General features: G+C 41.1%; 1 protein-coding gene across 1 annotated transcript; it reads right to left on the bottom strand.

Moving 5' to 3' along the window:
* Positions 1 to 5,260: 5,260 nt before the first annotated feature.
* LOC118365052 (zinc finger protein OZF-like) lies at positions 5,261 to 14,135 on the bottom strand. The gene is made up of 2 exons (XM_035746960.2): positions 13,566 to 14,135; positions 5,261 to 7,556 (listed from the first exon to the last, which is right to left on the bottom strand). The coding sequence occupies exons 1-2, from the start codon at positions 13,918 to 13,920 to the stop codon at positions 6,430 to 6,432; spliced, it is 1,482 nt and encodes a 493-aa protein (XP_035602853.1). The 5' UTR covers positions 13,921 to 14,135; the 3' UTR covers positions 5,261 to 6,429.
* Positions 14,136 to 16,351: the final 2,216 nt, after the last annotated feature.

The raw sequence follows: 16,351 nt of genomic DNA, 5'->3' as shown, positions 1-16,351 counted from the left end.
CAGACAGTGTCCTCTCCTCTCCCATCTGGGGTAGCTGGGCTGGGGGTGCGGCCCGGGCTCACAGAGGGCTGTGTCATGGAGGTAGCTGGGGGAATGTAACACACCGCCGTAGGTGACAGGGGGACTGGGGAAAAGTCACACACAGCTGTGGGGGGAGGGGCGCAGCCATGAGTCTCTGCTGCTTTAACTGTTGGAGTAAAGGGTTTGTTGGGTTGAGTGAATGTGACATTAGGGGTGGCCATGGTGACTTCCGTCCCTCCCTGGAAGCTCAGTGTGCCCCTATTTAGGTCTAACTGGCAGCCTGTGCTCCTAAGAAAGTCCAACCCCAGGATACAAGGGTCCTGCACAGCCGCCACCCACACAGGATGACGCACAGTCCTGCCCCCTACTGTCAGAGTCATTATTCCCTTCCCTTTCATGGGTGCCAGCTCCCCTGTGACTGTGCGGAGCTGCACAGTTGTAGGCTCACACTGAGTCCAACCTGGCACAATATCTGGCCTCACCAGGGTTACTGTGGACCCAGTGTCCACCAGGGCGGAGCAGGGCACCCCCTCCACAGTGACAGGGACATGACAAAAGTCCCCAACACAGGTCCGGCCCACCACAACAACAGGCTCCATCCGCTTGCCCTCGTCTGCTTCTGGGGGAAGTGGAGCCTTGCTTCCCCGTCTGTGCCGGTGGGCTCCTCCTGAAGATGATGGTGGTTGGGATAGAAAGCCAGGGGTCCGCACTACCTGGTCTATGCGGACCCCGAGCCGTTTCCCTGAGCTCTGGGGGACATGGGGCAATCTTGGCGCAGATGGCCTGGCTGGCCACAACCCCAGCAGACCCTGGGACCAGGGCGTGTGTTTCGTTCCGCCTGTAGCGACACAGCACGAATGAGTTTTGTCATTTCGGCCACCCAAGCAGGCTTTTCCGGCTCCGGGCTGCTCTGCCCCCCAGCTCGCACAGAGGGTGTGTCTCCCTGCACCCCCACCAAAGCCCCAGCTGAAGCCCCAGCCCACACCAGCTCCCTCTCCAAAGCCATCTCCAAGGCTGTCTGCAATGACTCAGGATGAGCCAGCTGGGTCTGTATGCGCAGCTCCGTAGGAGAGAGCGCCTGTATGAACTGGTCCCGTGCTAGCTCGCTCTGCACGGAGGGGGGCATGTGAGCATATGCCCGCCGAGAGAGGCTCTCAATGTCATTAGCTAGCACCCGTAGAGGCTCTCCAGGCTGCCTGCGTCTATTACTCAGTTCGGAGGCAGTAGCCCGGGCTGTACACACTGTCCATAGCGCTCCTCAGTGCTCCCACTAAAGCACCATAATCATGCCTGTCCTCGGGGCTAATCAATATCAAACAGGCCAGAGCTTCATCCGTGAGGCATAAAGCCAACTGCAGTGCCCTTTCTTCATCCGACCACCCCTAAAATGAGCTAACAGTTCAAACTGAGCATGAAAAGCTTCCCAATCCGCCTTACCGGGACTTTGGGGTCTTAACAGATACGGACAGCCGGGAACTGGGCGCCGCCATGTTTGTTTACATCCTGAGCCCCAGATTCCTCGTCACGCCGCGTCGACGTCAGGTCCGCCCACCAGAATCCTGCGAAATACAGTCGACAGGGCACTGCCCGCTTCAGCCGCCATCCCTCTAACGTCCCTCCCTCAAGCGGCCTCTGCGCTCCGACGCCCTGGCGATCTCCTCAGACGGAGCCCCCGACGTCCATTCACACGCACCTCCTTGGCCATAATCGTCCCCTACCTCCACCTTCACTTTCGGATTCCCTCAAAGCATTTTCAATCCCCGCTCACCTACGGTAGCTAGCCACATAAGTCAGCTAGCTAGCTGGCTAACTTGTATCAACGTTTTTACTTCTGACACCAATGTAATGACCTGACTAGATCATAAATGAACAATTGTCCAGACAGAGGCTTGAGTTTGCGAATTGACGGTTTATTAAACCAACTTTACACAGGCTACTGTTTGGGCCGTAGCACACGCCAAATAGATGACAGATAACCCACAAGCCAATCGTGACCTTCTCTTGTGAAGCCCAGATGTAAGAGAGAGAGAACAAAAGCTGAACCTGGTCTTAACTTCCAATGCTCCACCCCCCTGCCCAACCCCCCTCCACGCCACTCCGCCAACCACCAGGATGCCCGGCATCAGAACATTCCAGGCATTCCCGTGATTGGCAGATAGCAGGTTGATTGACATGTCGGACCCCGCGAACACCGGGTACTGGTCAGTACAACACAACCACCTCCTAGCCTAACACATAACACACAGCTGTCTGTGCGGGTCGCTACAATACTATCCCATTTTGGAAACGTTACATGGACAATACTATCCCATTTTGGAAACGTTACATGGACAATACTATCCCATTTTGGAAACGTTACATGGACAATACTATCCCATTTTGGAAACGTTACATGGACAATACTGTCCCATTTTGGAAACATAACATGGACAATACTATCCCATTTTGGAAACATAACATGTTCAATACTATCCCATTTTGGAAACATAACATGGACAATACTATCCCATTTTGGAAACATAACATGTTCAATACTATCCCATTTTGGAAACATAACATGTTCAATACTATCCCATTTTGGAAACATAACATGTTCAATACTATCCCATTTTGGAAACATAACATGTTCAATACTATCCCATTTTGGAAACGTTACATGGACAATACTGTCCCATTTTGGAAACGTTACATGGGCAATATTGTCCCATTTTGGAAACGTTACATGGACAATACTGTCCCATTTTGGAAACGTTTCATGTTCAATGCTATCCCATTTTGGAAACGTTACATGTACGCCCCCTTGTGGAGGGAAATTAATATCTTAGACGGTAGCTGTAGATGGGATTCAAATGCATAATGGTATTAATAGTGTCTAGACTTCCTCTTTTGTATAAATGCCCTTCAGAATCCAAACACAGTATTGCCACGCAGCAAAATGTTGCATATAATCTTTCAAGTCAGCCTGATAAAATATTGAACAATTTGTGTACAAAGATTTCTTGAAACGTGATATTAGGCCTGTATGGCAGTACTGTATTGGCTAATGCTTTCTCCAATATGTTCTTCTATTTTACATTACATTGTATGTCGATGCCATTATCTTTCAATATATATTTAATATATATATATATATATATATATATGCCAGAGCATTTTCTCTTCCTTTGAAATTCTTATAGGACAAAACATGGACACAATGTAACTGGGATCAAGAAGGTACAGATATGTTGTAGGACAGCTGCATTTGCAGTGTACATTAAACCTACATAGCAGTCAATCCAAACTGAAATCTATTAGCATACAAATGTGTGCAAATGATCTTTTCAGATCTTCTCAGAAATAAATCAAGTCCATGAAATGAACGTAGACAAAAAAAATAATTCAAGGTCAACATAGTCCTTGAATTGTCTTTTTGCACACCTATCAGAGGTAGAGAGGCGAGGCAGGGGGAGGACATCATCCTGCTATTTTGACAGTCCCTGAAGGACAATACAGAATAGGTACTTGCTCTTATTCCTTCCCTTTCTCTAATGCATTTTGTAAAAAAAAAATGCAAGCGTAGTAAGATCATGTGGTCCTTCTGTAGCTCAGTTGGTAGAGCATGGCGCTTGTAACGCCAGGGTAGTGGGTTCGATTCCCGGGACCACCCATACGTAGAATGTATGCACACATGACTGTAAGTCGCTTTGGATAAAAGCGTCTGCTAAATGGCATATTATTATTTATTATTATCATTGCTTTACTTTACTAGGACTGGAGACCACAGCAGCGATCCTGCTCTTGCCCATCCTCTTTAATGAGGACCCGAGTGGCCTTTATGTCCGTGACAAGGTATGCCTATGCACCAATCATCTGTTTCTTCATAAACATAGGTGTGCATGCTTATATAAAACTAAAGCTGAACATTTGTTATGGTCTTTGTTAATTGTATGTGTATTAATCTTCTCTAACTTTTGTTGACACTGATTGTCACCGCTCTTCACTCCTTTACTGCACATCCGTCGAGGAGAGTGAAATCCCGCTGGCCTTTGATGGGGAGAACATCCATGCCCTCGAGGACGTCCCCATGGGACTTGGGGCTCTGCTAGGGCTGGATTTTTATTATCCCTTAAATTTCCCAAAATGTCAGTTTTGTTCTTAAAAGTTACTCTGAAGTTAACAGGGCCGGTCATAAAGATGGCAAACTTCCCAACATATCTAAGTGGATACGATATACACACTAAAGCTGAAGAATCTGTATTTATCATCAATCTACAATATTGTTAGTTTACCTATGATTCATTTTTAATGTGTGTTGTTTTTATTGTACATTATTGTTTTTATTTTTTTTAATGAAAAGCACTATACAAAGTAAATGTATTATTTACATGTCTGCAGAAATGTTGAAATGTTGAAATTTTGTAATGTGTTTTGTTTGGTAAATATTAATTCACATTTGTGGTGCCACTAAATAAACAATGAATTATTTAAATCAATATTGTTATTATTAAAAAATATATAATGGAGGGAGGGTGGACAGGGAGTTTAAAAAATGAACCCCAAAAGGTTCTTTGAGCAACCATTATATATAATGGGTTCTTCAAAGAACTTATAGGGGTTCCCCCACAGTTTCAATTTGACGAACCCCTACAGGATCCTTTACTTTTTATAGTGTATATTGATAAAAGTCACCTTGTCCGAGAGACATTTACATAGTTATACACAGCCCAATTTGGGATGGCTAATTTGGGGCAAAATAGCGGCCATAACAGACAGACCTGATATCGCCCCATAATTCAACGTCCTTGGACGTCACGTGCGAGTGGGAATGACCAAAGATATTCTATTTAGTTACACTTTGTAGTAAAATTTTACACGTTAATAAATGTTTCTGATGCCACATCGCCTGTTTTCAAAGGGAGTCGTTGGTTTTTAGGGGCAGTTGCTTTTTGTCTGAAATTATTTTCTCAATTGCGATACCAACTCCAGTCAGCAGATGGCGATGTGCGTCTTTCAGGTGATTCTGCCACTGTGACGTATCATCAGTGTTTTGCTAGTCAGCCACCTTGTTCACTCCCTGGTGGGCCCTCTGTTTACACCTTTACAGGTCCTCACACAGTCAGGAGAGGTCACCAAGTCAAGATTGACATCCCCATTGCCAAATGTGGTTAATTTTTTTAATATCAATTGAGGAGACAAACGTATCACACAAGTCAGAGTTATTCTTAAACTAAATCTTTATTCACTTAATAAGGGAGCAGGCAATACAACGACGTACACATATAAAAGTTAATCAATTGAGTGCTCTACGATAATGATGGCTGGTCGACGAATCACCCCCAGATGATTCGTTGAGAGCCCCGAGACAAAAGTACAAAGGTCTTTTACAGCCAAGATGCACCGCTTTCAACCTACATTATGAACAACAGATGTATAGAACGGGTCACAAGATTAAGATTTGTATGAAAGGTACTTATAATTCACAGCAGACAGTATCTGCTGTAAAAACAGTACTCTTTGTGTAGAGACCAGGGTCTGGCCCTGAGGTCATTTCTCCCTGGTACCATATAGAAAGAAACATTATCTCATGCTCTGGAATGCAGTCTCTTTAGATATCATCAACCAAAATACATTGTAAATCTCCTGTCAGTGTTTTCAGGACCATCCTCAGTAGAACACACAGACACAATAGTTATAAGAACCCTCTATTCTGTTGCATAAAACAACCACTTGATGCAATAAAAGTATTATAACATAATCTTGCAATTTTTGCTCTCAGTGTCCCCTGAAAGTTGACTAGTAACAACAACTGGGACATAAAAGACACCCACCATGAGACCCACTAAATCTGCCCAAGAAGAGGAGAACAAAATAATAACCCACATCAAACTTAAAGACAGGAAGCAAACCAAAAAGAAATATATCCTATATTTTTGTTGGACAAGTTTGCTCACCAACAGAAAACAACTTCCATTTAACATTATAATCAACTACAATGCTTCACTTTCTACAATATTAACATGGTGTCTACTGGCTGTCAACAATTAAAAACAAGACAAAATAATAATAATAATATACAATAGTGTTATTTATCACCTTTTTCTTTCTATAGAATCCTAAAACAAATTTTGTAAAAACAACTCCACTAGCTTCTAGAACTCTCATCTTCCTAAAACTCAATAGCTTCTAGAACTCTCCTCTTCCTAAAACTCACTAGCTTCTAGAACTCTAGTCTTCCTAAAACTCAATAGCGTCCCCTTGGAACAAGCCCAAACATAACTCATCTCCAATACGGAAAAACTTGCAGTCAAAATAAATTGTGATTCACTGGCTAAAAGCGAAACACAAATATGTTTGACTGCCCACCCTTGAGACAATCAGCAAACAAATACTCCTTCTACAATGTTTGATATAATGAAAAAAACTCCTTCATGCATGTATTTTCTGATGTTTAATCAGGTATCTTTTATCAGAGTATCTCTTGTCACATTTATCACAGCCATAAGGTTTCTCTCCTGTATGTGTTCTCTGGTGTGATATCAGGTGGCTTGACTGAGTAAAACTCTTCCCACATTGAGTACAGCTATAAGGATTATTTCCTGTGTGTGTTCTCTGGTGAGTAGTTAGCTGGCAAGATGTAGTAAAACTCTTCCCACATTGAGCACAGTTATGAGGTTTCTCTCCTGTGTGTGTTCTCTGGTGTGCTATCAAGTGGCTTGACTGAGTAAAATGCTTCCCACATTGATCACAGCTATAAGGTTTCTCTCCTGTGTGTGTTCTCTGGTGCGATATCAGGGTATGTGGCTGAGTAAAACTCTTCCCACATTGACCACAGCAATAAGGTTTCTCACCTGTGTGTGTTCTCTGGTGTGATATCAGGGTATGTGGCTGAGTAAAACTCTTCCCACATTGACCACAGCAATAAGGTTTCTCTCCTGTGTGTGTTCTCTGGTGTACCATCAGATTGTTAAATGTAGTGTAGCTCTTCCCACATTCATCACAGCTACAGGATTTCTCTCCTGTGTGTGTTCTCTGGTGTGATTTTAATTGTCCTGAGAGTAGAAAACTCTTTCCACAGTCAGAGCAGCTAAAAGGTTTCTCTCCTGTATGGATTTTCTGATGTACATTAACGACTTTTGAGGAGGTGAATCTCTTCCCACAATGAGTACAGCTATAGGGTTTTACACCTGTGTGTGTTCTCTGGTGTGATATCAGGATGTTTGACTGAGTAAAACTCTTCCCACATTGAGTACAGCTAAAAGGTTTCTCTCCTGTGTGGATTCTCTGGTGTGATATCAGGCTGGTTGACTGAGTAAAACTCTTCCCACATTGAGTACAGCTAAAAGGTTTCTCTCCTGTGTGGATTCTCTGATGAATTGTAATGCCTGAGGAGGTGAAACTCTTCCCACAATCAGAGCAGCAATAAGTTCTCTTCCCTTTGGATCTCTGCTGGTGTTTCTTGAGGTGTTCTAATGTGGAGAGACTCTTCTCTGCCTTGTCAGCATCATGAGGTTGTTGAGGCTCCCCAGAGGATCCACAATTGTCACGTCTCTCTCCTGTGTGAACAACAAAGTCAGACAGATGGTTAAAGGCCCATAACAGCAGAAATCCACTGTAAAAGGTGATGCCAACAGCGTAGCCATGATGTTATACAACAATTGATGTCTGTAATGAATGCTCAAATTATTTAACAAATGTCTTAAAATGAGAAAGAACAGTCATATTTTCGTCTTGTTTTCACATTAGTAGTAACTTTGATTATTTTAGGCGAGGAAAAAGTTATTAAAGTTGTTGAAATCCTAAGCAGTGTGCCAAAAGACTTTTGGTGTCCAATATAGGACCCTTTCTGTGTTTGCTAAAATTGCACCACGAGGGCAATGCACACACAATTTGTTTGCAGAAACTCCTCCCTGCGAATTAGGAAACCACTAGTTATGGATGTAGTATATCTGCCTGGAGAAAAAATGGTGAGTGAAGATTTTAGTTTTTCAAAATGTATTCTGAATATTACAGCACACTATCAGTGCAAGATCAGGATGCTACTCAAGGAAACTCACATGAACTTCTTCAGTCTATTTAAACTCAAATTCTTAAGCTGAGGCGTCCCGCTAGCGTGACAACTTCCAGTGAAACTGGAGGGCGCGCCATTCAAATTTATAATCATAAAAATGATGGATATTAAACATTTAGGTACAGATAATAATAATAATAATAATAAGCCATTTAGCAGACGCTTTTATCCAAAGCGACTTACATGTGTGCATACATTCTACGTATGGGTGGTCCCGGGAATCGAACCCACTACACTGGCGTTACAAGCGCCATGCTCTACCAACTGAGCTACACAAGGACCACCAGATACAGTTGAAGTTGGAAGTTTACATTCACCTTAGCCCAAAACGTTTAAACTCAATTCCTGACATTTAATCCTAGAATTCCCTGTCTTAGGTCAGTTAGGGTCACCACTTTATTAAAAGAATATGAAATGTCAGAATAATAGTAGAGAGAATTATTTATTTTAGCTTTTATTTATTTCATCACACTCCCAGTGGGTCAGAAGTTTACATACACTCAATTAGTATTTGGTAGCATTGCCTTTAAACTGTTTAACTTCAGTCAAACATTTCGGGTAGCCTTCCACAAGCTTCCACAATAAGTTGGGTAAATGTTGGCCCATTCCTCCTGACAGAGCTGGTGTAACTGAGTCAGGTTTGTAGGCCTCCTTGCTCGCACACACTTTTCAGTTCTGCCCACACATTTTCTATAGGATTGAGGTCAGGACCTTGTGATGGTCACTCCAATACCTTGACTTTGTTGTCCTTAAGCCATTTTGCCACAACTTTGGAAGTATGCTTGTGGTCATTGTCCATTTGGAAGATCCATTTGCGACCAAGCTTTAACTTCCTGACTGATGTCTTGAGATGTTGCTTCAACATATTCACATAATTTTCTCGTCCTCATGATGACATCCATTTTGTGAAGTGCACCAGTCCCTCCTGCAGCAAAGCACCCCCACAACATGATGCTGCCACCCCCATGCTTCACGGTTGGGATGGTGTTCTTCGGCTTGCAAACGTCCCCCTTTTTCCTCCAAACATAACGATAGTCATTATGGCCAAGCAGTTCTGTTTTTGTTTCATCCGACCAGAGGACATTTCTCCACAAAGAACAATCTTTGTCCCCATGTGCAGTTGCAAACCGTAGTCTGGCTTTTTTTAATGGCGGTTTTTGGAGAAGTGACTTCTTCCCTACGTTGATATAGGACTCGTTTTACTGTGGATATAAATACTTTTGTACCCGTTTTCTCCAGCATCTTCACACAGTCCTTTGCTGTTGTTCTGGGATTGATTTGCACTTTTCGAAACCAAAGTACGTTCATCTCGAGGAGACAGAACGCGTCTCCTTCCTGAGAGGTATGACGGCTGCGTGGTCAAATGGTGTTTATACTTGCAAACTACAGTTTGTACAGATGAACATGGTACCCTCAAGCATTTGGATATTGCTCCCAAGGATGAACCAGACTTGTGAAGGTCTACAATTGTTTTTCTTGGCTGATTTCTTTAGATTTTCCCATGATGTCAAGCAAAGAGGCACTGAGTGTCAAGGTAGGCCTTGAAATACATCCACAGGTACAATTGACTCGATGTCAATTAGCCAGAAGATTCTAAAGCCATGACATCATTTTCAGGAATTTTCCAAGATGTTTAAAGGCAGTCAACTTAGTGTATGTAAATTTCTGACCCAAGTGAAATAATCACAACAATTGTTGAGTAATCCACTCGTTCAACATTTTTTTTTTTAACCTTTATTTTACTAGGCAAGTCAGTTAAGAACAAATTCTTATTTTCAATGACGGCCTAGGAACAGTGGGTTAACTGCCTGTTCAGGGGCAGAACGACAGATTTGTACCTTGTACTCTGGGATTCGAACTTGCAACCTTTCGGTTACTAGTCCAACGCTCTAACCACTAGGCTACCCTGCCGCCCCGCAGACAAAGGAATCCAAAAAGCTAAACCCTAAACTTTGTTTCAACAAGTAAAATATAATAAGATATAAGTAAATGTCCCTAAATGTAATCAAACTATAATATTTCTTAAGGAAAGAAGTATGTTCAATAGGAAACCGACTTTAGCAGTTGCGTCCTGTCTTCATGTCGCCCGCAAACACGAATTTCCAAGACTGTGTCCCTGTACTAAAACTGATATTTCTTATTCGTTTTGGAAGTTACAAGCCTGCAACGTTGAACATAGACTGCTGACACCTTGTGGAAGCCATAGGAACTGCATCCAGTGATTTAATTTTCAGTATGCCTAAGAGGATGGTCTCTCAAAAATTAAAAAAATATCTGGTTGGTTTTTCTCTTGATTTTCTTCTACCATATCTAGTGTGTTATTCTCCTATATTATTTTAACATTTCTACAAAGTGTTGTCTTTCCAATGGTACCAATTATATGCATATCCTGGCTTCAGGGGTTGAGCAACAGGCAGTTTACATTGGGCACGTCATTCAGGCAGGAATTGAGAAAAAAGGGGCCTAGCCCAAATTAAGCTCTGTCTATTCATTAGTTCACAAACGTGAAAAGATCCACTGCAAAAGGTGATGCCAACAGCGTAGCCATGATGTTGTACGACAATTGATGTCTGTAATAAATGTTAAAATTATTTGACAATTTTCTTACAATGAGCAAGAAGTCATATTTTGAGTTGTTTTCACATTAGTAGTAACATCTAACAACTAGAAATAATGTTGTTGAAACTCTAAGCAGTGTGCCAGAAGACTTTTGGTCTCCAATACAGGCCCCTTTCTGTGTTTTCTAAAATTGCAGCACGAGGGCAATTTGATTGCAGAAACTCCTCCAAGCTAATGAGGAAACCACTAGTTATGGATGTAGTATATCTGGTAATGAGGAAACCACTAGTTATGGATGTAGTATATCTGCTCATTTGGAAACCACTAGTTATGGATGTAGTATATCTGGTAATGAGGAAACCATTAGTTATGGATGTAGTATATCTGGTAATGAGGAAACCACTAGTTATGGATGTAGTATATCTGCTCATTTGGAAACCACTAGTTATGGATGTAGTATATCTGCTAATGAGGAAACCACTAGTTATGGATGTAGTATATCTGGTAATGAGCAAACCACTAGTTATGGATGTAGTATATCTGGTAATGAGGCAACCACTGGTTATGGATGTAGTATATCTGGTAATGAGGAAACCGATAGTTATGGATGTAGTATATCTGGTAATGAGGAAACCACTAGTTATTGATGTAGTATATCTGGTAATGAGGAAACCACTCGTCATGGATGTAGTATATCTGGTAATGAGGAAACCACTAGTTATGGATGTAGTATATCTGCCTGGAGCAAAAACGGTGAGCAAAGATTTGAGTTTTTCACAAACTATTCTGAATGTGAATGGGGGAAAACTCAGGGGAGTAACCTCCATTTCCAGGTTGCTTATGACTGCATTTCACACTACTTTGGATTATAATTGTAAAGCTCGCTTGAATCTCCTACTTAATATGTTTGTGTTACTGTCGCAAATCAACTGCTTTAAACTTTTAAAAAACACTTCAACCAGAATTGTACTTTGGCTAGCTTTACAAAAAATGTCCAACAACAAGATCCGGTATTTAAGATGACTTCTTATCCTTTGCAAAAATAGCCTAAAGCAGCTGTGTCTGTCCCGAATTCACTGGGACACTGAGGGCCCAGAATATGTTATACAATGTCGCAAGCTTGCTATTGGGAGTTTTGGCTGACCCAGTTGATGGAATATTTCAAGTTCGTTGTCGACAGGGCATGTGCAGCCAATGTGATTTATAGAATATTTATTTTTAATCAGGATATTTTCTACCTGCAGGCTGCAATGTTTTTATTTGTAGGCTTTATGTCGGCTATTTTTACATAGTTGGCAACTAGAATTCATCCATGATGTCATAATGGCAATAAAAGTTACTTTAAGATTTGTATAATTTTCATCTTCTGGTTAGGTTATATTGATGACTGGCTCCCTCTAGTAATTTGTGTATCTGTAATAATTTAATCACAAAACAGCTGGTTAAAGCATCAGACAAGTTACATACATGTAACTTTTGAACAAGATATATTTTAGTTGGGGACAGCACGACAACATGATTTTGGGGCTCATGAGTGGCGCAGCGGTCTAAGACCCTGCATCTTAGTGCTTGAGGCTTCACTACAGACACCCTGGTTTGATTCCGGCCGTGATTGGGAGTCCCATAGGGCGGCACACAATTGGCCCAGTGTCGTCCAGGGTAGGCAGTCATTGTAAATAAGAATGTGTTCTTAATTGACTTGCCTAGTTAAAAAAAGGTTACATTTAAATAAATGTAAAGAAATAGTGTTTTATGACAAACCGTTTTTTACAAATCCGTCAAGGCACCAACTTAGAGAAGGGATTAAAACAAAGGTTTCAAACCAATTCATGAATGTAACTGAATCTAGGTATGTCTTGCCTTTAATGTAATGGCATGAAAAAAATTGGCTGAATATTATACAATGACTTATCAACAGCTCTAATAATTTGACACCCACAATAAATCTTCACTCGCAATTATAGAATATACTATATAGCCTAGAAACCTGGTTAAATTATCATTATGACATCATGGATGAATTCTAGAATATACTATATAGCCTCAATCTGGTTAAAACTTTCATTATGAACTCATGAATGGCCAGTCCTTGTATTCATAGTGTAGTGAATTCAGGGAGTAGGCCTGAGGTGGACTCAAACCTGGGTCCACTGACTGTCAAGTCAACACCTTATAACTGTTACGCCAAGATGTCTGAACGTCATGACGAGGTCGCTAGGTGTTGGGTTACGGTTGCTACAATAGCTTTCTCTATTAATGTGAGAGTGGTTACATTTCTCCTTCCCCCATCCCTCAGCTGTTTACCAAACCAAGTCTCTGGGCAGTCATTTTGTTGCTGTTTAAAAAACCCACACAACCCAGCAATCTGCAGTTCAAACAATAACAAATCTGTAATTCCACCACTGTTTTGGTAATAAGATGATGATGGGTCTGGAGAAATGTAATTACTTTCACATTCATAGACAGACCTATGGATGCAAGGACTGACCATCCATGAAATCAACATTATAGTTTTAACCATGTTGAGGCTATACAGTGTTGGTTTACATTGTTTCTAAACATTGGAGTAAAAAACGTTTTATTTCAGATTCTGATGGGGTACAACAGTTGAACAAAGCTCATGAGGAATTTATAAGTGATTTCTTCAAGAAACAATGAGTACATATCATGAATGTATATGTCCCAAAATGGATGTAACAACTGTTGATTGCCCCTTTAAGACTACATATTGGGCTAATCTAATAGGAGATATTGAGGACTACAGTATTTCAGGTATTGTCAATGGATGCATTTGATCAATTGTTAACGTTTTGTTGATGGTCCACTCTTGATGTTCTACACGTTAGTGTAGCTTCAGCCATTCCTACAGAACAACATTAAAGTGTAGAACCCCTTTACTTCATATTGGTTCAACGACTGTAAAGACGGTACTTACTGGTGTTTAACAGATCTCCAACATCCTCTTCTTCCTCCAATGTGACAGTCATCTTCTCATCCTCCTCTTTCACTCCAAAAACTGCATCCGCCTCTTTCTCCTCTTCGTTTACTGTAACATCCTCCTCCTCTTTCACTCTGAACGAGTCTTCCTCTTCTTTCACTGAAACGTCTTTCTCTTCTTCTTTCACGGTAAAAGCCTCACCCTCTACGTGTTTTTGTATTGTAACAGCCTCCTCTTCCTCCTCCTCTTTCACAAGAGCTTCTTTCTCCGTCCAGCAGACCACCTCTTCTTTAACAGGAGGGGAGTAGTTTAGGGAGTTCATGGTCGGGGATGTTAGGTAGCTAGATATCATTAGCAACTAGACCAGTGCTAACTTAACCAGCCAGCTACTATAGCTGACTAATACAAAATAACGTCATATTAAATTAAATAGGTTAACAAGTAGATACGACAGAAGTGTGTCTAAAACACAGTATCTAATATACACCGAAAGCGTATAAATAGCTTGAATCTTTCGGCTGTTGGCTAGCAAGCTACCAAGGTGGTTGACGAGCTATTTCTGCAGAACAGTGAACTCGATTATACGTCACGCTAGCAGCGTCGCCCGAAAGACGCATGTGGCGGTTTGCTGACTGGAGGGGAAACGCAGTTGAGGATCATATTTTATTTTCAGAAAAATAATATTTTTAATGGATTTCCTTAAATAAGACCATTATATTGAGACATACAAAGACAGGAATGTGTTTTTTAATTAGTGCAAATAAAACATTTAAGGCAGTTTTATTATGTAACACTAAATCTAAATATGTAGCTAGCTACTGTAGGTCTATACTGCTCCTACATGGTGTAACAATACATCATGTAGATGTATATAATGAACAGACTAGGTCTATACTGCTCCTACATGGTGTAACAATACATAATGTAGATGTATATAATGAACAGCCTAGGTCTATACTGCTCCTACATGGTGTAACAATACATCATGATGTAAACTACCGTTCAAAGGTTTCACTTAGGGTCACTTAGAAATGTCCTTGATTTTGAAAGAAAAACATTTTTTTTGTCCATTAAAATAACATAAAATTGATCAGAGATACAGTGTAGACATTGTTAATGTTGTAAATGACTATTGTAGCTGGAAACGGCAGATTTTTTATCGACAATCTCCATAGGCGTACAGAGGCCCATTATCAGCAACCATCACTCCCGTGTTCCAATGGCACCTTGTGTTAGCTTATCCAAGATGATCATTTTAAAAGGTTAATTGATCATTAGAAAACCTTTTTTTCAATTATGTTAGCACAGCTGAAAACTGTTGTGCTGATTTAACAAAGCTTTTGTAAACAGTGTGTGGGCCTTCTTGTTCTTTATCAAAGCTTTTGTAAACAGTGTTGTTGCATAACAATCAGGCAGTAAAACAACAATAATCATCACCCTCTTGACCAATCTTCCCCTTTTAATATTGGGTTTGATTCAGACCCTGACAGTGTACCAGGTGGACAATAGGTTTGATTCAGACCCTGTCAGCATGGCCAGAAATGTATTCCAAGGTCAGTAACATATAACCACAGAACCACCTCAGCCCTTTCATGCATGACTAAAAACAACTAAGTATTAGATTTACTGCCCTGGTCTAGTATGTCACCACCTCAGACACCATTCCGAATGCCGGCTGAGGTATGAGTAAAACATGACATATTATTTCCTAACCATTCATAATGCTGGCTGAGATACGAGTAAGACATGACATATTATTTCCTAACCTTTCACAATGCTGGCTGAGGTACGAGTAAAACATAACATATTATTTCCTAATTGTAAAAAAAAATCCCCACTCCTTAATCAACTAGTCTCTCACTGTTCAACCAGAATAACATGAGTTGTGTCCGGAAATCATTAATTATCATGTTGCTCTCATGACATGAACAAAATATTTCACAATCATTACCACTGCTGATATTCACTTAGAATAATTACAAGGATCATATTTCTCAGTTGCATTGACCTGCAGATATCAGACACCCTTATGCACATGTGACTGAAAAGTAACCAAATCACATGGGTCTATGCTATGATGAAAGCAGGGGAAGCTGCTCCATTGTTGATGAAAGCGGGGGAAGCTGCTCCATTGTTGATGAAAGCGGGGGAAGCTGCTCCATTGTGGATGAAAGCAGGGGAAGCTACTCCATTGTGGATGAAAGCAGGGGAAGCTACTCCATTGTGGATGAAAGCAGGGGAAGCTACTCCATTGTTGATGAAAGCAGGGATCAGTTCTCCACAATGCATACAGCTGTTTGGACACACCTACAAATTCAATGTTTTTTCTTTATTTTAACTATTGTCTCCATTGTGATGAAAGCAGGGCCCTTTGCCTTGAAGCTACACTCTTTGTATTCTCTCAACCAGCTTCAATGTTGAGGAAAGCAGGGAAGCTACTCCATTGTTGATGAAAGCAGTGGAAGCTACACCATTGTTATGGAAAGCAGGGGAAGTGTTGTGAGTAACTTGAAGGAGTTCCCACATATGCTGAGCACTTGATTTCCTTCACTCTGCGGTATACCAAACCATCTCATAGGCAGTTATAATAATAATAATAATAATAATAAATGCCATTTAGCAGACGCTTTTATCCAAAGCGACTTACATCATGTGTGCATACATTCTACGTATGGGTGGTCGGGGATCGAACCCACTACCCTGGCGTTACAAGCGCCAATGCTCTACCAACTGAGCTACAAATTTGAATTTGTCATTAACTGTAGCAAGTATTAAAATTCTGG

Source organism: Oncorhynchus keta, chromosome 32 (assembly GCF_023373465.1).
Source record: "Oncorhynchus keta strain PuntledgeMale-10-30-2019 chromosome 32, Oket_V2, whole genome shotgun sequence".
Lineage (NCBI taxonomy): Eukaryota > Metazoa > Chordata > Actinopteri > Salmoniformes > Salmonidae > Oncorhynchus > Oncorhynchus keta.
This window is presented reverse-complemented; position numbering and strand designations above follow the sequence as displayed.

Coding starts and splice junctions, on each gene's coding strand:
- LOC118365052 (XM_035746960.2), bottom strand. CDS start 13,920: ATGATATCTAGCTACCTAACATCCCCGACCATGAACTCCCTAAACTAC. Junction 7,557..13,565: donor TGGAGATCTGTTAAACACCA/GTAAGTACCGTC, acceptor TTGTTCACACAG/GAGAGAGACGTGACAATTGT.